Source organism: Urocitellus parryii, chromosome 8, assembly GCF_045843805.1.
Source record: "Urocitellus parryii isolate mUroPar1 chromosome 8, mUroPar1.hap1, whole genome shotgun sequence".
In the NCBI taxonomy this organism is placed as follows: Eukaryota; Metazoa; Chordata; class Mammalia; order Rodentia; family Sciuridae; genus Urocitellus; species Urocitellus parryii.
In genome coordinates this window covers 80,015,704-80,039,186 of record NC_135538.1, presented here as the reverse complement: position 1 = coordinate 80,039,186, position 23,483 = coordinate 80,015,704, and the positions used below count along the sequence as shown (strand labels likewise).

Genomic DNA, 23,483 nt, shown 5'->3' with positions numbered 1-23,483 from the left:
ATATTCAGTCCTATAATGTTTTTTATCTTCCATAATGATATAAATATATCATTTGTGTGTTCATCCTAAATTTGTGCTATTTTTAACTTTTTGAAAAGTATTCTTTCAGATCAAGCTCAAACTGGATTATATTTTGATAGCTTTTTAAAGTATCTTACTCACCATAAGCAGAAGTAACTACTGAAGCAAAAGTAATCTTATTTTCCTCCTCATTGAATTCTAAGTGGTAATGGGGACTAGCTGGGTCACAGGCACATAGACTACATTCAGTCAATATTTGCTGTGAAGAACAAATGAATAGCTATATAACTCTTTTCTATGATAGATATCATAGAAATAGAAGTTAAGCTTTAATTTTTATTTTGTTCTGTTCTTTAGGAGCATAGTATTTTTCATGAATAATCACACTTACCTTATGTAAATGTTAATTTGTGTAATTAATTGCAACAGAAACTTTCACTGTACATTAACATATTGACTTTAATTAAACTAAAATATTTACTTTCACAGTGTATGTATTTTTATATGAGTGAAAACCTTTGAACATTGTTTCTTATACTTACTTTCAACTGAATTTGGAACATTTACATTCAGTTTGTTGCAGTGACATTTTAAGTTCTTTGGAGTGGCAGGGACCCTCACTCATGATAGTTTGCTAAAAGTCTGGGTTAGTGCTCATGGTTAGTCCTTTGGATATTTCAACTTACTAATTTCTTGCCAATTATTGAGCTCCACTGTTACAACACAGATTTTTGTTAAAAATTATGATCAATTCATGCACAAGGCCTTGGGTTTGATCCCCAGCACCACAAAAAAAATAATAATAATCATGACCAACTGTTTGGTAATTTTAAACATTTTATAGGTATACATGCAGGATTGCTAGAAAAAGGTTTTCATACTTTTTTATTTTCCCAGCTTCCAATCTCCGAGGCTTGGTTTGTTAATTTATTTTCTTGTTCTATGCAGAGTTGTTATTGTTCTTGGTTTTTATAATTAATGTACATTAATTACCAAATAATAGAAAAATAAAGAAATCAAGGCATAATTCTTCATGCTTCAGAAAATAGAAAACAGACATTGGTGCATCAGTCATGCACATTTATCATTGATAACATCTGTCCTTATGTCTTTATGTCTCATTGTCCTTACTTTTCAGCTTGCTTGTAGTGCTGGTCTTTATAGAAACTTATGGTGTAGTCTAGTAGTTGTTTTCTTCAATGAAAGTTGTTTACTTAGTGAAAATTCTCTTCAAAGAGTATAGTAAATTGTTGAACATTTTTTGTGGATCCTTGTTTAGGCTTTCAAAGTTTGTATGCATCCAGAAAAGTTTGCAATGTGATGCCTCAGATATATGATGGCAGGGGGATGTTGTTGGGGATGGAGTATTCCAACTATTTTGCATAAATTCTTAAACAAAAGAAACCAGCACGGTTTCTGTTGCTCCAGTAGACATCTTAGTTTGTTTAACCTGGTTTCTTTTATTAATAGAATTATACCATTAGATATCATAGAAATAGAAGGAATGGTTCAGCATCCTAATGCATATTCATAGATAATTTTTCCATATAACCAACCTCTACTATTTGTTTATTTGGTGATATGTGCCTTTGGTCCCAAACTGATTTTTAAAATTTACTTTGCTGAATTCACTTGTGAACTTGCGAGAACATACGTCTTTTTTATTATTCATATGTGATGTGTGATTTGATGTATCTGATTTTAGCAGTTTCATATGCATCCTTAAATAAATGGCACTGGCTCAAGAATATAAACTGTTTTGATGAAGGTTTATGATTTTATAACTCCTTCCATCCTTTTGAGCACATAAAACACTGTGCTTTTATTATTATTTACTTTTGACTTCCATTCAAATGTTGCATAGTTTACAGTGATAAGGAAATGAAATTTTATTAATCTGTTGTCTTGGAGAAGTTGGTCATAAATAAGCACAATCCACTCTGCATATTGACAGATGGCTGTTGTAAAACTTCTAGATAGGGCCCTAGAGCTTTCCAGAGTCTCAGAAATACATTAGTTTGAACAAGTCATTACAAAAATGACAAAGTCTAACAGTCTAACAGAAATCTTTGTTTGCCCAGGTCCAAGCCCACATGTGATTCTTCTGGGAAATATGAGGACCTTTATGAAGGTGCCACTGATCCTTTCTTGAAGGTTTTGGAATCTTTTGGTCATTAGTTCTCATTAGCTAAAATCTGAATAGGTGCTTAGCACAAAGCAAGTATTTTAAATATCTTTATTTCTTTTCTGTACCAGACTACAGGAAATTAAATAGACATACCTTTGCATGTATATTCATTGATTTTAGCTTACTTGGCCTTATTGCTATAGCTTAGAAAATTCATTTGTATCTTGATTCTGCTAACTACAGTACTGCCTCTCTAGTACTGCATAGTCTGAATTTTGGGTTGCAAGTTTTTGTTCAAATTATTTATTAAAAATATGATACTAGGGCTAGGGTTGTGGCTCAGTAGTAGAGTATTCACCTATCATGTTTGAGGCCCTAGGTTCGATCCTCAGCACCACACGTAAATAAATAAAATAAAGGTATTGTGTCCACCTACAAATGAAAAAAATATTTTTAAAAATATGATACTAAGGCTTAGTGCTATTATATGCTTTTAGAGGAACCCCTGTAGTTATAATCTTAAGTGTGAAGAAAAGCATATATTGACCTCTGGTTTGAAACATAAATTTCCTGCAGTAACCCAACATTATTTGGAGTGGTCTCCTAGTTGGAATTGTAAGTATCTGACAATTAAACAAAACTTGCTCTGCTTTTAGTTCTTGATTTATCCAAATTATGTTAATTTAATGACTACTTGATGGATTGTTGTCAGACATATGTGATTTTAGATAGCACCCAGTTCAAATTAGTAGCTCTGGTTGTGTAGTCATTTGATAGACTGAATGTCCACCTGATCACAGACTAAGTTGGGCCAAATAGTAGAAGCAAAGAGATTTGTTTTGTTTTCTTATAAAATAATAATATTTAGTTGTCAAGAAAGGTTTGGCATTATTACAATCTGAGGATCCCTCCTTTGTGCTTTTCTTATCAGGGGTGGGCTACAGTCTCCATATATTGATCAGCTCCAAGCACATTGGACTGTTTGTGAGATCTAAGTGTCAAAGTTTCTCGTTCTCCAACTTAGAACAGCTGGAGTTCTTCATATAATACTCTTGCCCATTTTTAGAATTTAAAGCTTTATGATTTACTCAATATATGCATTCAGGTGGTAAGACCAAAGGATGTATGTTGCCTTAAATATCCACAAAGACCTTTCAAATGTATCTTTGTCTTAATGATAAGAAATACAAGCTAAAGCAACTTGTTTTTCACTTTGGAAGTAGTAGTACAGTGTGCATCTTACACAGAAATTTTCCAAGTATCTCAGGCCCCTGTATTCTGGGATTTATTTTTTTACTTTCTGGCATGCACAGATCCTGCTATATCATCATAATAGCATCAACATAGTATTCCAGCATGGTGTTCTATAGAGTATATGTATGATTAGAATCTTTGTGAATGTAAATAATGGCAAAGAGCCAGCAGGTTGACATAATCTTAAAAAGGACAGAAAACATATGTTGCTGTCTACTAGGTGAACACGAACTGGTACATTTGTCTCTTAATTAGAATAATGAAAAACTCCAAGATAAAAACCTACCTAACAAACAGCAGGGATAATGTTGATCTTTCCCAGAAGAGAGCTACATCTGGAACAACAGCAATACAATATTGGAAACACCAACTGATTTAGTTTATGATAATTCATAGCCATTCTCCAAGATGCTTCTATCTTCTCCACAGTTCATATAAGCAAACTAATTAGGCATATAGTAGGAATTTCTACCCTTGCATATTTCAAGAATTTAATGTGGCAATGAACTCTGTAATCCTCCAGCTGAAGATCAAAGCACCTTTTGGAAGGTCAAGTTTCAGAAATAACTTCCTAAACCATAGTGCCAGCAAAGTGGCTGCTGCTTCTGCTCTGATGAAGAACCTGCATAATTAGGTAGCCTCTGAACTAGCAATAAATGAGTCAGAACTATGTTACCTCTTCCATAACCTGCACCAACCATATGTACACCCTATGCCTACTTCTCTTCCTCCATAATTCACTTATAAATTAGGGCTCAAATACGGAGCTCTGGTTGGTAAAACTCAGCTAATATCTAAAATCCTAACTGCAGAGGAATCTGGGAGAAGTTAATTATAGTTACTCAGCCTCTAAAATACAGAAAGAGGTGATAGGAAAAGATGGATGTGGGTGTTGAGTAAATCCTTCTAGCTTTTCCAATACAGTAGCCTTGTATGATATTGTCCTGAGTCCTTTCCTCCACATCAGTCTCTCTAAAAAGTTCCACTGCATTTAAGAAAGGCAAGAAGCAATTATCCTTTAAGGAAGCATAGAGACCATTTTTATAATAATAGTCACAGAATTTTAAACCACATTAAGGGTTACATAGTATTTGCTCTATATGTACTTAAGTCATGTTGGGGACACATAACAATTCATAGCTGTGGAAGAATTCTTTATGATGAAATTTTCTTTTCTCCTTATCAGTGTTCTCTAACAGGATTTTATTAACTCTAGAAAAGTAAATTTTATTTATAGTATTTAACTTTACAAATGTCAATTAATTAAAATATTATTATATAAACTTAAGTGCTTTTTTATTACAATCCTAAGTTACATTTCATTATTGAGCACTTACTAGGTGCCTGACACTATTTGAAGAATTTTTACTGCTTAACTTAGTAGGCACAACCATTCCACTGAACATTTACTAGCACAATTGCGATTTTGCACCATGAAGTGAAACAGAGAAGTTAATAAGTAAGTTACTAGTATAAGTTCCTGAGCAGTGAAGCTGAGATTTGAATCAGATAATGCTAGGTTCTATAAACCCCATCACTACTATCATCATTTTATTACTATTCTCTAAAGCATCTTTTATTTTTCTGAACTTTTTCTTCACCTTAAATTGTTGCATAAAGAATGAAATATTGAGAAAGGACTTAAGTACACAATTAAAGTATCAGTGAAATAATCATGAGAAGTTCTTTAGAGTTTAGCTAAGAGAAAACTTTGCTTCATTACAAACATGAAAATGTTGTGAAAATCTGAAATCTAATGTCTAATAGTGCTGGAGAGTTATGAAGGGCGTGGATCTTAGTCAATGACATTATTAAGAAATAATGATAAATAAATATCTATGATTTCCTATGGTAATAACTTGATGTGTTTTCAGCATTAATTTAATCTAATAGTATTAGAATACTATTAAGAGCCAGTTATGCCTGTCTATATTTTTAGTCAATATTTCTATTGAACTCTATATTCATTTTGTTATTTGGCTAATTTTTAAAATTAATGTATACTATTAAAATATCAGTTTGAGAAGTCTCAAAGACACAAAGGTGACATTTATAAGTTGTGTGTGGCATTTTTTATTTTCATTGAAAACAGTGTATTCTCAATATGGTTTTAAGCTCATGTAAAGCACTGACAAAGTATATGACTATTTCTGTGTTTTGAGATACTACTTGAAGCCTCCTTACTCATCACTTTGTTAAAGGATAGATTAAATTAAATTACAGTCATGTTTTACATACCTTATTTTGTTTAATAATTAAATGGCATTACTCTTAATAAATATTGAGATGTAATTTATTTTTCCACTGTCCTTTTAAATATATTTAATGGTAAATAGGATTTTTGCCTGTGTATAAAAATTCTGAGTAACCCACATTTTTTCCTCATCACTATTGAGCTCCCCCTGCTTTTTTTTTAACCTGCGGCAAGCTGGGAAGTCTCTCTCTCCTGTCCCTGTCCAGTATGGAAGTGGAACTTAAAGAGTACCCATAGCTCTTCCCAAAGACATCTTCAAACTTATCTTACCATTTTGTAACTGTCTGCCATCCATCAGATAAGATTTAAGTGTCTTGTTTTATCATCTTTATTCATTCTGCATACAGTCTATCATCTAAACTATTATATTATCTTTTGATATTTCAGTTAAAAGTTTAATTTTAGTACCCTGTCATACATTTCAAAATTTAACTGCTATATAAAGTCATAGTGCTTAGATTGTTATAATTTGTCTATTTTACAATTTTGCTTGAGACTTCCTAGAATTATGTTGACTTTTTTTTGCACTACCCATAGCATTTAGCTTAGTAGAAAGTGTTAGAAAATGCCCATTAAATACACTTTTATTTAACTTGATATAAAGTAGAAACTTAGTCATTTTTATTTTTAGTTTCAGGTGCAGCATTATATCTCTCAGAGTCTGTTAACCCTAGGAAGTTGCAGCTTGTTGAGAAAATCTATTATATCTCTACTTCTGTCAGAAGTAAACAGCTTTGCTGATGATCTGGGGTCCATCAGTGAGGTATGTATGACTCTCATTTATAGTTAATGTAGCTACAGACTTCCTTTCTCTCTTATCCCCTTGCCAGGATGATATTTTAGTTACTACCTTATCTCTAATGCATGTGAATGGTATTTCTACCTACTGAAAATACAGAAAGATACTTCCATAAAGTAGTTTTCAAAATAAAGGCATCTTGTCATCCCTACTTGTATATACATGTACAACAGGTTCTATTGGTGACAGCAAAGGAAAATTCAGATAAATGCCTTGAATCTTTCCAGGTAGGCTGCATGTTCATAAAGCAAAAATGTGAGAAGAAAGTGAACTAGAGAAGATCTTAAGTAAAGAATAACCTCTAACCAGTGGCATCCCCAGTTGCGCAAAAGAATTATCTGATTAACCTTTATAACCTTGTTGCCAGACCTTATACCAATCCAACTAAATAGAGGTCTCTGGGGTAAGGTAGTAGGAATTGGAATTATTCAAACCCTCCAACTGATTCTAAAATGCAACCTAGGTTGAGTACCAGTGATCTAACTAAGCCCTTTTATCTGTACCAAATTTTATTTGTCACTTTTGACAAATGTGTAGAAAGAACATGGTCATTTCCATTTTTTGATAGTGAGACTGGTTTATTATGTGTGTTCACTTTGTTGGCTCATTTAATTTCCTTAGAGTCTTACTAGTAGAATTAAAAAGCACAATTAAAAGAAATCAAAAACAGGTACAAATGTTTTAGTAAAGAGAAAGAAATTTAACAAGAAAAGAATATATGAACATGTGCATTTAAATAGCTTTTAATCAAGTACTCTACATTTAATAACATCATCCGAAACTGAAACTATTATATAATCTAGTTGAATTAATTGTATGACATGGTATATCATCTAATCAGCAATTGTTCAAATGATTACTAATTACTAATCTCTCATAAGAGCTCTGATATTTTTTGGAAATTCACTGTTACAGATCTCAAAGAGAAATAGATAAGGCACACTGACTAATTGAAAAAGAGCACAGTGTTGAAATAAATAAATACATGACGTTCTTTGTAGGAGTTACAAGATCCTGATAGGTTGCAAATCCCTGAAAAGATTTGATGTAAAAGGAGAGACTTGAAGAGTAGATTTAAATTAAATAAGCAGAGGATAAGAGAATGCAAAGGCACTGAATTGTTATGTATTAAGAGTTGTGCCAAGGATTCTGAGGAAACAAGAAAAGGCCTTGGCATTTAACAACAGGAAGTAATGTAGGAAATAAGTTTAATTGAATTGCATTGTTTAGAGAATAGAAATAAGTACAGAAAAGAAAGTTTGTGTGTTTTTGTTTTTTTGGAGGGATACTGGGGATTGAACTTAGGGGCACTTAACCACTGAGCCACATTTCCATCTCTTTAAAATATATATATATATTGAGACAGGGTCTCCCCTAAATTTCTGAGGCTGGCTTTGGTGTATCCCACCATTCCCACCAAAAAAAGTTTCATTTACATATTTTCATTTAATTTTTACAGTAGCAGAAGGAGAAAAATTTTTATGCTTTCTAACTGGTTTATAGGTAAGGAAACCAAAACTTACTTAAGCAACTTGATCAAGATTGCAGAAAGAATATATACTAAAGCTGGATTTTAAACTCAGGCATTATGTCTGTTGTCATTTTTAAAAAATAATAAGAGAAAAAGTAATACAACAACAACAACTAGTTTTTGTTCGGTTGTATGTGTTAAATACCTCACATGAACTGTCCCAATCAATTATTTTAATAGCCCTTCAAGATGTTAATATTGATTAAAAACAAGGAAACTATTAGCATTTTTAACAGTAGACAGCAGAAAGCACTGTAGCCAATTTTAAGAAGAAAAGGATTCAGAAGCAGTTCTAGTCTGGCAGTTTCTCCAGAAGTTAATCATATGCTTTCCACATGGCTACACAATTCAGCAGGTGGGTTTACATGAAGAATCATACATGAATGAATGTTCATAGTAGCTTTAATTTTAAGAGTATCAATCTTTAAAAAAAAGCCATATTTTCACTGATGGGTGAATCAGTGAATCAATGTATCATAAATATATGCAGTAGAATACTACTCAACCATAAAAGGTATTGAACCAATGATATAATCATCATAGATTAAACTAAAAAATACCACTATGCTGAACAAAATAAGCCAGACACAAAGAACAAGTGTGATATGATTTCATTTCTATTAAATCCTCAAACAGGCAAAACTAATGTATGGTGAGAACAGTGCTTGACTTGAGAGAGGATAGGAGAAAATGAGGGGTTGGAAGTTTGGTTACATGGGTATATACAGTTGTCAGAATTCAGCAAAATGTGCAAGTAAGATCTGGGCATTCCATAGTGTGATTCAGTTTTTTAAAAAATATTTTTAAATCTTAACAAATTTTTGAAACTAAAACAAATTTATTTTTTTCTTAATTGCTTTTATACTTGATTCTTTAGGTCATTTAAAAAAGTTTATTAATGAATACTATGGTATCACAAATAACTGAAGAATGGCTTTAGTTTTAATGATGCAAACTTTTCTAAGAAGTTACTAATTCAAAACATAATTGTGTATGTATATTTACACACATATATACATACTGTAATGTATATTTATATCAGACAGAGGACAGGTCCTATTTAATAAAGATCAATGAGAACTTCAATGGTAATTATTGTCCTGGATATTTATTGAGCAAATTTATGTATCAAACCCTATTCCAAATGTATTTCATACTTAGCGCAAGTCTTTCACATACATTCTTTGTTAAAATAGCTACTTATTTTATTTTATGTCATTTAATTTCCCCACCTACACTATTAGTTAATTATTTTCTTGCTAAAGAGGCAATTAGGATCAGGGATTTTAAGTAACCTAACTAGAGTCACAATAAGGAGAGTATCAAGGTTATTGAACCGAGAGGTCCAGCTCCAAAATCTGGAGGATAAACTATGCAATGATAATGTTACTGACTATCCATCTCAGTTCTTTGTCTTTCACTGACACTATTCTATATTCATTTGTCTTCTGCTACTCGTATGCATACTGTCTTACTTACTTTATAGTACTGAAATTATAGCAGATAATATACCTGTGTCAAATTTAATACATTTATATAAACTCTGCTGTGACCATGAGCCAGATTTTTAAAGAGTTTGTCTCTTCTTATCCTAGGAACTCTTTAACTGTTTTCAGCTGAATTCAATCTTGTGGGGGGTCTTTAAAAAATCGTTTGTATAATGCTTAGTATAAAACTTCCTAATATCTTGACAAACATATTTTTATTACTTTGTTTGGGGGTTCTTAACAATTGATTTAAATTAAAAACTGCATCTATCATTCTTTTCTTTTTGTTTTTAACATATCAATATTTCTTTATTAATTTTGACAAATATACCATAACAATGAAAGATGCTAATAGTAAGGGAAGTCATGCAAAGGGTATAGCAGATCTCTGACTTACACTTGGTGACTTTTCTGAAAACTTAAAATTGATCTACAAATAAAGTCTTTATTTTAAGTGTATTCAAGAAAATGGCAAAGAGTACAGAATAATTAAGATACCACAGCAAAGAAACAGGAAATATTAAACTCTAGCAGGAAAAAGGGTACATTTGCAACATGAGGCAAGTCTTTTCTAACAACAAATATACTATATATACTATATATAAATGTCAGTAGCATGGCTATTTATAATAGTAAATGATATATTTCCACATATTCTAACCACAGGGTCATAATGTTCAAGGAAACTCAAGTAGACCAGTTTTTCTGCAGCTCCTCTTTTGACTTCTTGGCTTCCCCAGCTGGGGTCAAGGCCCTTACTTTGACCTGGGGTGTCATTTCCTCCAAATTACCAGGTCTTGAGGCTTCCCTGTTCACTGGAGACTCCTTGGTCCCAGCTGGTGTGGCTTTGATCTGAGCTGGTTTTACTGAGGTATTCATCTCCACATCTGTCTCATCACTGTAGCTGGAGGTATCCTCACTGAAGCTGTTGTCAAGGACCGCTGACACGGTCCCAAGCTTGGCAGCAGCTTTGTGCCCTGGAACAATGCCCCTTTCCTCTGTTTCTGAGACCAAGATGTTTTTTTCTGAGGATAATGTTGAGTTCCTGGGCACTGAGGCAGGATATGGCACAGAATTCAGCATCTTTTCAGCTTTCTTGATCTTTGCCTTGGCCTTCTCTTTCATGCTTGATGGCAAATCTGGCACAACTGCTGAGGCATTGGTAGATGGAGTTTAAGGACTTTATCAGATTTCTTCTTGCTTCTGCTTCTTGTGTCATTTTGATCTCCACACTCAACCTTCACCATCCCTGCTCCCCTTCTGGCTTGTTGTTGGCCCCTTGGGAATCAGAAGATACCTTCCCCTTCTTCTCCTTTTTATTGCCATTTGCTTTGTCTCTCTTTAATGTCCCTTTGGAAGGCCTGGAGGGCTTTTCTGATAAAATAGTTCCCTCTGGGCCTTCCCTGATCTCTGGCTGATTCTTCTTCTTGCTCTTGGGGATGGACTGGTCTCCCAACAACTTTGGTTTCAAACCTTTCTTGCTGCTTTCCTTGGTGGCATCTGTTTTAAGGGAAACGCTGGCTCCTTCATGCTGAGATTCCAGTCTGCCATCTGGGTCATCTTTGTTCACCAGAGTAGAAGAAACAAAGAAGCTGCAGGTCTTTAGAGTGAACTTTGAAGCCTGGGAATTGGCTTGGAGAAGCTCTACGTTCACATAACTTGGGAAGAGAAACTAGTTGGGTGTTACTGTAGGGACCTCTTTATCACTCTGGGATGATTTCTTGCTGATTTTCAACTGCTCTTTTGACTTCTTGGCTTCCCCAGCTGGGGTCAAGGCCCCTGCTCTGACCTGGGGTGTCATTTCCTCCAAATTACCAGGCCTTGGGGCTGCCATGTTCACTGGAGACTCCTTGGTCCCAGCTGGTGTGGCTTTGACCTGAGCTGGTTTTACTGAGGTATTCTTCTCCACATCTGTCTCATCACTGTAGCTGGAGGTATCCTCACTGAAGCTGTTGTGAAGGACCGCTGACACAGTCCCAAGCTTGGCAGCGGCTTTGTGCCCTGAAACATTGCCCCTTTCCTATGTTTCTGAGACCAAGATTTTTTTGCTGAGGATAATGTTGAGTTCTTGGACACTGAGGCAGGATGTGGCACAGAATTCAGCATCTTGTTAGCTTTCTTGGTCTTTGCCTTGGCCTTCACTTTCATGCTTGATGGCATATCTGGCACAACTGCTGAGGCATTGGTAGATGGAGTTTAGGGATGGCTTTGACAGTTTCGGAATCATCCTCCTCCCATTTCTCCTCCTCTTCTGAGTTTTCTGAATTGATGGTGATGTATAACCCTTGGGTTTTCTTGGCTTGCAGGGCTGCAGCTTTCTCTGACTTCAGCTTCTGGCCGAGCTCTGGGGTCTGTTGGCAGTGTTTATAGATGTCCAAAAGGGTGAAAGGCTGAGGAAGGATTCCTTTCAGACCACTCTGTTTCTTCAGGCTCCTCACTGCACGCACATAACCTGTCTTCACCGGTTGGTGGTAAATGAGGGGAAACAGATCCTTTTTCTTTTTGGTTTCAGCCATTTCAATAAAGACTAGGTTCCAGCAAGTTGAAGACTGTCCTCTGAGGAATTCAAATGTTAATTCCTCTCTATCATTCTTTTCATAGTGAAAGAATTTTCTCATCATGATTGTAGTGTATTTACCATCTTAAGGAGTAATCACCTTAGTTTTCTATTGAAAATAAGTTTAAAAAGCATTCTTAGAGGATTCTGTACACTACTGACATTGATTTTCTCAGGGCCTACGTTGTTTGGCAGTTCAAAACAGAATAAAATCAAGATTTTATTGACTGAATATCTCAGTCATTATGCCAATAGGACAATAAACAAATAGTTACAGAGCATGCCAGTGTGATTATCTCTGGAAAAAGCAAAAGCCATGATTTTGGTGATTTTTCTATATTTTCCATATTTTATTTTACTTCATTTTGTTATATTTATTGAGATAATTTATACATCTTTATAGGGTATGGTATGATAATTCTATATATATACAAAACATGTAGTGACCAAATAAAAATAAAAAGTACTTCTGCCTACTCAAACATTAATCATTTTTATATGTTGGAGACTTTCACACCCTTCTAGTTATTTTGAAATGTATCCTAGATGGTTGTAAACAACAATTTCTGCAATGTGCTATAGAAAAACAGAACTGATTCCTCCTATCTAATTGTGTTTTGGTGCTCCTTATCTAACTTCTTTCCTGCCCTTCAAGGTCTTAAGAGACCACTGTTCTACTCTGTTCTATGGGACTGACACATAAATATAGTTATACTAGACAAAGGTGCCATAAACATACATTGGAAAAAAGATAGTCTCTTCAACAAATGGTGCTGAGAAAACTGGAAATCCATGTATAGCAAAATGAAATTAAACCCTTTTCTCTCACCCTACACAAAACTCAACTCAGAGTGGATCAAGGACATAAGCATTAGCACAGTGACCCGAGTCTCCATCATGTAAGGTTAGGAACCATCTACCTCAACAAGACTCCTAAACCACCAGAAGTAAAATCAAGAATTAATATATAAGATGGTATCACACCAAAAAGCTTCTTCACAACAAAAGAACCAAAAGTTTGGCAAGAGAGCTTTCAGAATGGAAGAAAACCTTTGTCACCTGAACCTCAGATAGAGCATTAACCTCCAGGATATATAAAGAATTCAAGAAACTTAACACACACACACACACACACACACACTAATCCAATCAATAAATGGGTTATTCGGGGCTGGGGTTGTGACTCAGCAGTAGAGCACTCACCTAGCACATGCAGGGCCCTGGGTTTCATCCTCAGCATCACATAAAAAAAGTAAATAAAATAAAAATATTGTGTCCAACTACAACTAAAAAAATACATATTTTTTTTAAATGTGTTATTCACAGAACAAGTATGAATAGTCAACAAATATATGAAAATATTTTCAATATCTCTAGCAATTAGAGAAATGCAAATTAAAACTACACTGAGATTTCATCTCGCTCAGGTAAGAATGACAACAATCAAGAATACAAGTCACAATAAGGGTTGGTGAGGATGTGAGGGAGAAGGTACACTCATATATTGCTGATGGGATTGCATATTGGTGCAACTACTCTGGAAAGTAGTATGGAGATTCCTTAGAAAACTTGGAATGAAACCACCATTTGACCCAGTTATCCCACTCCTCAAGATGTACCCAAAGGACTTAAAATCAGCACTACAGTGACACAGCCACATTAATATTTATAAAAGGTCAATTCACAATAGCTAAATTATGGAACCAAGCTAGGTGCCCTTCAAAAGATGAATGAATAAAGAAAATGTATATTATGTACACTGTGGAAATTTACTTAGCTATAAAGAGAAGTGAAATTATGGCATAAGTTTCCTATGTCCATATATGAATATACTATAGTGAATCTCCACATCATGTACAAACATGAAACTGGAATGATAATTATCCTAATTAGAAGAAGATGTACTCCATGTTTGTATAAATAAGGCAAAATATACTCTACTGTTATGTATAACTGAAAAGAACAAATAAAAAATATAAAGACCAGGGAAGAAATAAGTGAAATAAAAACTAAAATAAAACATACAAAATATCAATACAGCAAGGTGTTGATTTTTTAAAAAGATAAACCAAATTGACATGCCTTTAGCTAGACTAAGAAAAAAATGAGAGAAGACTTTTGTAAGTAAAATCAGAGATGAAAAAGGAGACATTACAACCGATACCACAAATACCAAGATCATAAGCAAATACTGTAAATAATTATATGCCAATAAATTCCAAAATCTAGAAGAAAATTATAAATTCCTAGACCATCTAGTCTACCAAGATTGAATCAAGAATAAATAGAAAACCTAAATAGATTAATAATGAGATTGAAGTAGTAATTAAGTCTCTCATTTTCCTCCTCAAAAAAATCTACTACTTAATAGCTTTACAGCTAAAACTTTAAAAAATACATTTAAAGAATAAATAATTCAAATTCTTCTTATTATAAACTATTACAAAAAATTTGAGCAGGAAGAAACACACCTTTTCTATGAGAATTTTATTAATAAGTACATAGGTTTCTCTGCTGAACTGGATGGCATGTGATTTTCATAGAATCAGTCTTTATGAGCCATTACTAAATTTGTACTGCTAAAAGCTGGCTTATCAATGTATTTTACTTTTAAAATTTTATCAAAGTAATTTTTTATTTACTCTAGAATGGTGATGGGGAAAGAGGTGTGTCACATTCATTTTATGTGAATGTTAAGGAATTTTTTTTTAGCTTCAGTCTGGGTCATTAAAACAAAAATGTAACTCTGCCCAATTTATCAGTCATGTGCTCTTTTCCTAGGTAAAATCTAATATTTTTTCATGGCTCTGGCTAAATGAAGACTCCTTGAATCACTTGATAGGAAGGTCAAGTATAATTTACCAGTTACTTTGAGAGAAGGGTAAACAGGGAAGGGCAGAGGTAACATTTTGGAAAGAAACTGGAATCATTAGAAAGATAGATGTTTTTTATGATGTGTCAGGTTAAATCAGGTAGGGAGAGTGAGGGAGAACCTAAAACAAGGCAGACACTATAGATAAAATAGAAATTCATTGGCAGGGAAGGGGGTCAAGCTTAACCCTGCAAAATAGCTGCCAAACCTTATGAATAAATATTCATAATCAGACAGATTGTCAAGTCCTATGAATCGGAGATCTCAATATCAGCTTACTACAATTTCAGGAATATTAAGAATCAAAGGGCCCAGATGAATCAGAAACAGATGCGGGCATCCTGTATGTCTCCTTAGATTTATTTTTCAAATGGAATAAGATGAGGTCTCCAAGTGAGATTTTGTAGGGCTTTTCACACAAAAGGCTCTAAGTTTTTATACATTTTCTGTTTTATAATCCAGAGCATTATACAGCTTATGGAACCATCTTCAAGAATCCACAGCTCATAAGTTCTGAGTTTATGTAATGAGTTTATGTAGTATAAGTAATTCTGTAGACAGGAGCTTTCTTTTAATAATTCAGATTTTTTCCTTTAGCACTTTTCTTTTTTTTGACTTTTTATTTTTTTTTTAATTTATTTATTTATTCTAATTTGCTGTACATGAGAGCCGAATGCATTTCAATTCACAGTACACATATGAAGCATAATTTTTCATTTCTCTGGTTGTACACAAAGTAGAGTCACACCATTTGTGTATTCATACATGTACCTAGGATAATGATGTCCATCTCATTCTACCATCTTTCCTACCCCTATTCCCTTTTCTCCTCCTCCCATCCCACTGCCCTATCCAAAGTTTCTCCATTTTTCACATGCTCCTACCTCCACCCACACTATGGATAAGTATCTACTTATCAGAGAAAATATTCAGCTTTTGGTTTGGGGGACAGGCTTATTTCAATTAGCATGATATCCTCCAACTCCATCTATGTACCTGAGAATGCCATGATTTTATTTTCTTTTAATCCTGAGTAATATTCCATTGTGTATATATACCATAGTTTGTTTATCAATCAACAAATATATGAAAAAATATTCAACATCTCTAGCAATTAGAGAAATGCAAATTAAAACTACTCTTTAAGATTTCATCTCACTCCAGTCAGAATAGTAGCTATTAAGAATACAAACAACAATAAGTGTCAGTGAAGATGTGGGGGAAAAGTCACTCATACAATGCTGGTGGGACTGCAAATTGGTGTGGCCAATATGGAAAGCAGTATGGAGATTCCTTAGAAAACTTGGAATGGAACCATCATTTACCCAGTTATCCCACTCCTTGGTCTATACCCAAGGGACTTAAAAACAACATGCTACAGTGACACAGCCACATTAATGTTTATAGCAGCACAATTCACAATAGCTAAATTGTGGAACCAACTAGAAGCCCTTCAATAGATGAATGAATAAACAAACTGTGATATATATACACAATGGAATATTCCTCTAGCACTTTTCAGCACCACCAGGAGGTTCACTTAACAGGGCAGTAGGTGGGGTCATTGACCTTCTTTCCCCTCAATTTGCTGCCAAGTGTCTGTGTTCTCAATGTGCTAGGAGATTTGCTTATGGAACTGAATCGATTTACAAAGAAAAGTTATTTATAAAGGTTTAATTTGTTTCCATGGTAAATAGTTTTAAGATATTTTCCCCCAAACATTCTGTAAAAACTATAATATATCAAAGATTAATAGTACATTTGTATATATTATGATGAACCACACACCAATAAAAAAGTGATGACCAGTTTAATAGAAAATGAACTTAAAGATATGAAAAGGAAGTTTGATAAAAGAGAAAACATAAAAGGTAAATAAATTAACATGAATGATCTCAGCCTCAGTGGTACTAGGGAAATGCCAATTACAGAAACAGTAAAATGTTTTTTACTGCTTATATTGACACAGACTTTTAAAAAGTTAACTTGATGGCATCAGAGATGCTAGTGACCATACAGAAAAATGAAATTCATCACTGGACCAAATCAAAGATATATACCCTCTGAGAAATAGCAAGTCTGCCATACAAAGGGATCTTGTACAAGGATGGTAATTTTGACCTCTTTTCAATAGCTCAAAATTAGAAATAGGAGTCTTATAAAATATGGCTATATCTGGTGCAGGAAAAATAACTATAAAGCAGCTAGAATAAATAAATTAGGTCTTCATGTATTGATATTGGTACAATTTGAAAGCATGTTAAATTGAAAGGAAGAATGAAATATCCAAGAAGGAATCATACTCAAATATACTGTTTTTAGAAAGGAAAAATACACAAATATACTATTTTTAGAAATTATGTAAACAAAATAATTTTTACACACATGACACTTTTCCAGTATATCCATAAGTCAAAACATTTTTTTCAGAAATTTGGAATCTGGGACTGGGGCTATAGCTCAATGGTGGAGTGCTTGCCTCACAGGTGTGAAGCACTGGGTTCGATACTCAGCACTACATAAAAATGAAATAAAGATATTGTGTTCATCTATAACTAAAATTAAAAACAAAAAGACATATGGAATCTGAAGTAATAGATGAGAAAATAGCAATGTATTTGAATTTATATATTATGTGTAATTAAGATCTGTGCTTTTGGCATCACAAAATAGTTGTCTACCGAAAAAGACTCCTAAGTGCCAGAAGTATATTGATTTTAAATGAAATTCCAGTCTTAATTGCTTCTTAGAAATGTTTTTCTCCTTAGATGCAGTTCATATCTCTATCTAATCAGCATGTTTGTGAATATAGTATCAAAGCTATTAAAAATGAATAGTGCTTTTGGAATATTGATAGGCTGAAATCTGAATTTAGAGTATTATATGCATACTTACATTAAATACTTCAGAGACCTAATGTTTACAAAGTAGATGAAATTTCTACATGCATGTAGATTTTAAAAATTGGATGAAAAAATATTAGCAGACAGAAATTCAGAAGCTCCACTGCATACATCAGAAAGTATTTTTCTTTTAGATGTCTATTTTTCTTGTTAAGTAAAGCAATTCATTAATTAAAATAGAACATGCAAATAAAAGATTCTGAATCTGGAACAAGTGTACACATACTTATACTTCTCAAAAGTAAGCTAATTTTCTGTACCAGGGCAAAATGTAGCAATGAAATAAGCATTTTAAATAAGATAAAAAGAAAAATAATCAGCTCTGAGCAAGAAACAGCTGACCTGTTTCTGTTGAGAGAAGAACCATATTCTTTTCTAAAATTATGCATATTTTAATTATATCTTAAGATCTAGGAAGCTTGGCTAGGTCAGCAGTCAATCTATCAGGGAAAATAGAATTTATATCAAACTGAGCACAAGAAAACAAAATAGAGATTAGAGGCCCTTGTTGTGGGTTTTTTCCTTTTTTTTAAGTTTTGGTTTGTTTAAAAAGAACTTAAGAGAAATTTCTGATAATAAGCTCTACTTTATCATATTTATGCAGTTTTCTCCATTACTGGCGTTTTTGATAAAAGTAATCATTAGGTATGGATGAAACAAGGCTTAAAACTCTTCAAAATACACGATTGACCTAAAAAATTTCCACTTTACTGAATGCCTTTTTGAAACTACTATTTAGGAAAAACTTTCATCTGTGGCTATAAAGATGAAAGTGAGGACATTCATTTATCACTTAATAGACTAAATCTTTTTAAAGAGATGTCTCCATGGATAAACTAAATCATGTGGCTAAGAGCATGAGCTTTGGAATCAGATGCCTACATATATTGTAACCTCTGAAACAGTCTGGTTAACAAATCAAGCCTGAAGTCTCTCAGGTGAATTGCATACTTACAGGCAATACAGAGACAGAGGAGCATATTAAATTATCCAAGAGGAGGCACCTGACGAAACCCAGATTATTTAGGAAAACAATTCATTTTCTTCAGCAAATAGATTGCATTATAATGAGAAATTGAGCAAGGGAGTCTAAGCAGAAGCATGTGTCTACATTTTTAAAGTAACTAAAGAAACATATTAAATGACAGCCATGTTTCAGGGATGGATCAACTGTGGTCCATGAGCTAAATCTAGCTTGCCACCTGCTTTTGTAAATAAAATTTTATTGGAACTCAGCCATATCTATTCATTTATGCCTTGACTAAGCTGCTTTTACACTGAAACAACAGAGTTGAACATTTTCAATAGAGACCGTATGGCTTGCAAAGCATCAAATACTTATTATCTGACTCTTAAGAGATTTTCCAATTCTTGTTATATATGAATTTTATCTGTATCTTGACTTGAACAAACCAAAAAGTATAATAAAATATGATGTGACACTTGGGAAAATCTTACCACTGTCTATTAAGATATTACAGAATTTTCATTTTTTAAATATCTGTTTGTATCATTGCACAAATGTATTTAAAATTTTCTTGCCTATTTATTAGAAAAAATATTTAAGCATTCAAGGATTAAATAAAAAACAATAATTGGTGCAAGCCTCAATTTTTCTCTTCTTAAGTATGGATAGCAATACTATCTATTGCATGCAGTTTTTGTGGGTTTCATGAAGTTAAAACATTTGTGGTTAGCGAACTTGATATAAGTGCACAATTGCTGTTTACTACTATTGTAATTACTATTTAACAAGATATGAAACTTTAAAGGGAAAACTCTACTGATACTAATACACATGTGTAAAAATTAATAATAGCTGGATGTGGTGGCATATGCCCATAAACCCAGCTACTGGGGAAGCTGAAGAATGAGGATTAGAGTTCAAGGTAAATAGTAAGCAATTTAGCAAGACTCTGTTTAGAAATAACAAATTTAAAGGGGAGCTGCTAATATTCCTCAGTGGTAAAATATTTGTCTATCAAGCATGAGGCTGTGTTTAGTCCCTACTACCGCAAAAAGAAACAGAGATAGAGAAATGAGGGGAGGGAAGAGGGAAAATTACACTGTGGCTTCAGGAAAAAGTTCTCAGATATTGTTTTGAAAACAGATAGTTTTTGAACCATCTTCTGTGTAACACAGGACTGGGTAACCACAAAGATTTTTGTTTAAACTCTAGTTGTTAAGGTTTATGGTATTGGACAGACTTTAAGAAACATTGCAGAGTTACCAAATTAGTTTAATTGTAATGTTTGAATTTCTTTCTCAGTCCATGGCATTGAGCATCTTAAAGGATTCAAAGATTTGTCATGTGAGGACAGAATATACATTTTATTTGACTTATACTTTTATCTTTGCATAATCAATAAAATTTTAAGTTCTTAAAGTTCAAAATCCAAAATACAATTTAGGGTAAGGATGCGATATAAACCACTCCATTCTGTATTTCCCATTGATTAAAATTCTGAAGTTTTGGAGAAAACAAAATAAAAATCAACTGCTTGAGGACTCTAAAATGTAAAAAATATAAATAAACAATACTAGCTGGATTATATTTTCCATGTTTCTCTTTTATCTCTCATGTCTGATCCAAGAGCAGCTTAAGAGGGAACTATGCAGTGCTCTAGAACAGCAAAAATTTTGACTAAAACATATGTCTTTCTGGCAAAAGAAGTGGGAATGGTGCTTTTATGCTGAGTAGGGCAGGAATCCTTGATACTTTTGTTTTCCTTTATAATTTTTTTTCTCTTCTGTTGATGCAGTGAGTAGGTCACAATCATGTAAGTGTATGGATGGCATGAATAGTTAAAACTCTGAGAGAAACTTAGTCTCTCACAGAGGAAGAAATAGGTAAAGAGATTCCTGGGATCAGAAAAGGGTAGAGATGAGCCCTAAAGAGGAGAGACCTGGAGAAGGGTATTCTTAATTCTCTGTATGAAGGACATAATTTTCAGACTCACCCCTGAGCTGAGATAGATGCCAAACACTCGCAAGTCTTTAAGAACTGAATTATGATATAGTCCACTTCACATAACCCAGACAAGCTCCTTAGTGGCACATACCTGGGTTACACCAAAACTGTAGTAAAGACATTGAAATCTGACAGTGAAATTTTCACCCACAGAAGGCAAGACATAATTTGAACATTGGACCTAACCGTTTTGATTGTCTGATAAAACAAATCAAAACATCAACTTTCTCTAAAAATCTTTAATAGAACCCAGAGTTTTACAGCACACTATTCAGAGGATCTAAGATATGATCCAAAATTACTCACTAAACACAAAGAATCAGGAAAGCATCCCTGAGAATATCCCTGAGATAACTCAGATATTAAAAATTTTAGAAAAAAATTTTAAAGCAAATGTTATAGCCATGCTCCTTGAGGTAAATATAAACACTCTTGAAATGAATGAAAAGATAGAGTTCACACCAGAGTTCAGGGTAATAGTAACATATTTACATATGTGTGTGTATGTGTGTGTATAATGTGTGTGTACACACATTTACATATGTACATAATTTTAACATAAACATGTATATTTAAAAATGTAAACTTTAGAAGTGAAAAATACAATATCAGAAATAAAATATTCATTATATGGGTCAATAGTAGATGTGCCCGGAAAGCTGACATAGAAAAAGGTCAGCATACATGAGACAGGAAAATTAAAATTATCTAATTTTGGAGAAAAAAATAATAATGGACAATGGTTGAACAGAATTCTAGAAATCTCGAGGGGGGGGGGGCATCAAAAGTTACAACACTCAGACCACTAGAGTACCTGAAGGAGAGGTGAAAGAAATTTGTGACAAAGAGTATATTTGAAACTAATGGCTAAAAAAATGCAGAATTTGGAGAAAACCATAAATATATTGATTTTCTGGTGAATCATAAACACTGAAGTTAGGGAAATTTTCAACTTCTTCAAAACTGAAGATGATGCTTTTCTTTTTACAAAGGAAAAAAATGATATAACATTTCAAATGACCGCACACTTCAAATCAGAAACCATACTGGCCCCAAATTTACAGAAAAACATCAAGTCCCACATCTAGTAAATATACCCTTTTGAATGATAGGCATGTACTTCACATGAAGAAAAACTAAAAGAATTTATTGTCAGTGGACCTTCTGTGAAAGAAATGCTACACATAGTACTTCAGACTAAGATGAACTGACATGACAAAGAAAACTGTAATTTCAGGAATAAAGGAAGAGCAAAAGTAAAGCTTAATATTTGAGTGAATATAATAGAGCATGTTGCTTTTATTACATTCTTTTAAATCTATGTGACTGATGAAACAAAGGCTATATCATCATCTGGTGTTTGTACATGCAATGTATATAACAACTAAAGCATAAGGTGCTCAGGATATCAGAGACCTGTGGTTGTGAGGCTGCTAGTCAAAGTGGAAAATATTAACTCTAAATACACTAAAAAAATTAGAAATTTAATTTAATTCCTAAAATAAACTACCAAAAATATTTTAAACAAGATAATTAAATTAGAAGCTAAGAAGTATTTACTCCAGAAGAAGGTATATTTATACTATGAAAATACTAACCCAAAGAAAGTTGGGTAGACTGTATTATTATTAGCAAAAATGCATCTCTAAAGAAGGAAGATCAGTAGGAGCTGGATGTGGTAGCACATGCCTATAATCCCAGCAGCACAGGAGGCTGAGGCAGAAGGATCATGGAAGATCAGTAAGGATAATCAAGGATATCACATAATGACAAGCATGTTATTCACCAGAAAGATGTAGTCCTAAATATGTGTACAACTAAGAAATGCGTGAAACTCCAAAACATGAAACAAAAATTGTTAAACTTCAGAGAAGATATGTAGTTGTTCCTGATGATTTTGATGCTGTTTTAGTAATTGATAGTAAAACTAAATGAAAAATCAGCAATCATTGTAGAAGAACTGAAAAAAAACGATCAACCAGTTTGGCTCAAGTGTTGTTAATAGAACCATCCACCCAACAACAATAGAATCCATAATATTTTCAAGTGCACATTTAACAGGCACTGAGATAAATCATATTCTGAATCACAAAATAGACTTTGCAAGATTTAAAGAATTGAAATTATGTGTTGGATATTCTGTAATTATCATAGAATTTAGTGAGTAGTTAATAACAGAAGAGTGTCTATAAAATCCTCCTGTTTGGAAATTGATGAGTACTCTTCTGTATAACCCAGTGGTCAAAGATAAAATCTAATGGGATATTAGAAAAAAATTTCCAGTTTATTTGTTTTGAGCAACCAATAAAAAGATCACAAAAAATATAATACATCAAAATGTGAATTGCACCTAAAGTAATAATTATAAGGGAAATTTATAGCATCAGATGCATAAGATAGTATCATAGAGAGGTCTTATATCAATAATGTAAGAAATTGGAAAAGCATGAGAAAATTAAGCTCAAATCACATAGACAATACTAAAGATGATTGTAAAAATCATTAGAATACTAAAAGGGGCAACAGAAATTAATCAATAAGCCAAAGATTGATTATTTGGTTGGGGGAGAAGATAAAAATTATAAAGCTCAGTAATGAAAAGGACATCAGTACAGATGTTAAAAGAATAATATGGGATGGGCTCAGGATGTGGCTTAGGTGGTAGCGTGCTCACCTGGCATGCCTGAGGTGCTGGGTTCGATCCTC

The 23,483-nt window shown here is 33.4% G+C and overlaps 1 protein-coding gene across 2 annotated transcripts in view; it reads left to right on the top strand.

Moving 5' to 3' along the window:
• Mei4 (meiotic double-stranded break formation protein 4) overlaps positions 1-23,483 on the top strand; it is a 143,843-nt gene that overhangs the window by 77,528 nt on the left and 42,832 nt on the right. For both annotated transcript variants that reach the window (XM_026410379.2, XM_026410373.2), the window contains one exon: positions 6,289-6,420. In XM_026410379.2, the coding sequence (XP_026266164.1) occupies positions 6,289-6,420 (132 nt within the window). The remainder of the gene's footprint in view (positions 1-6,288; positions 6,421-23,483) is intronic.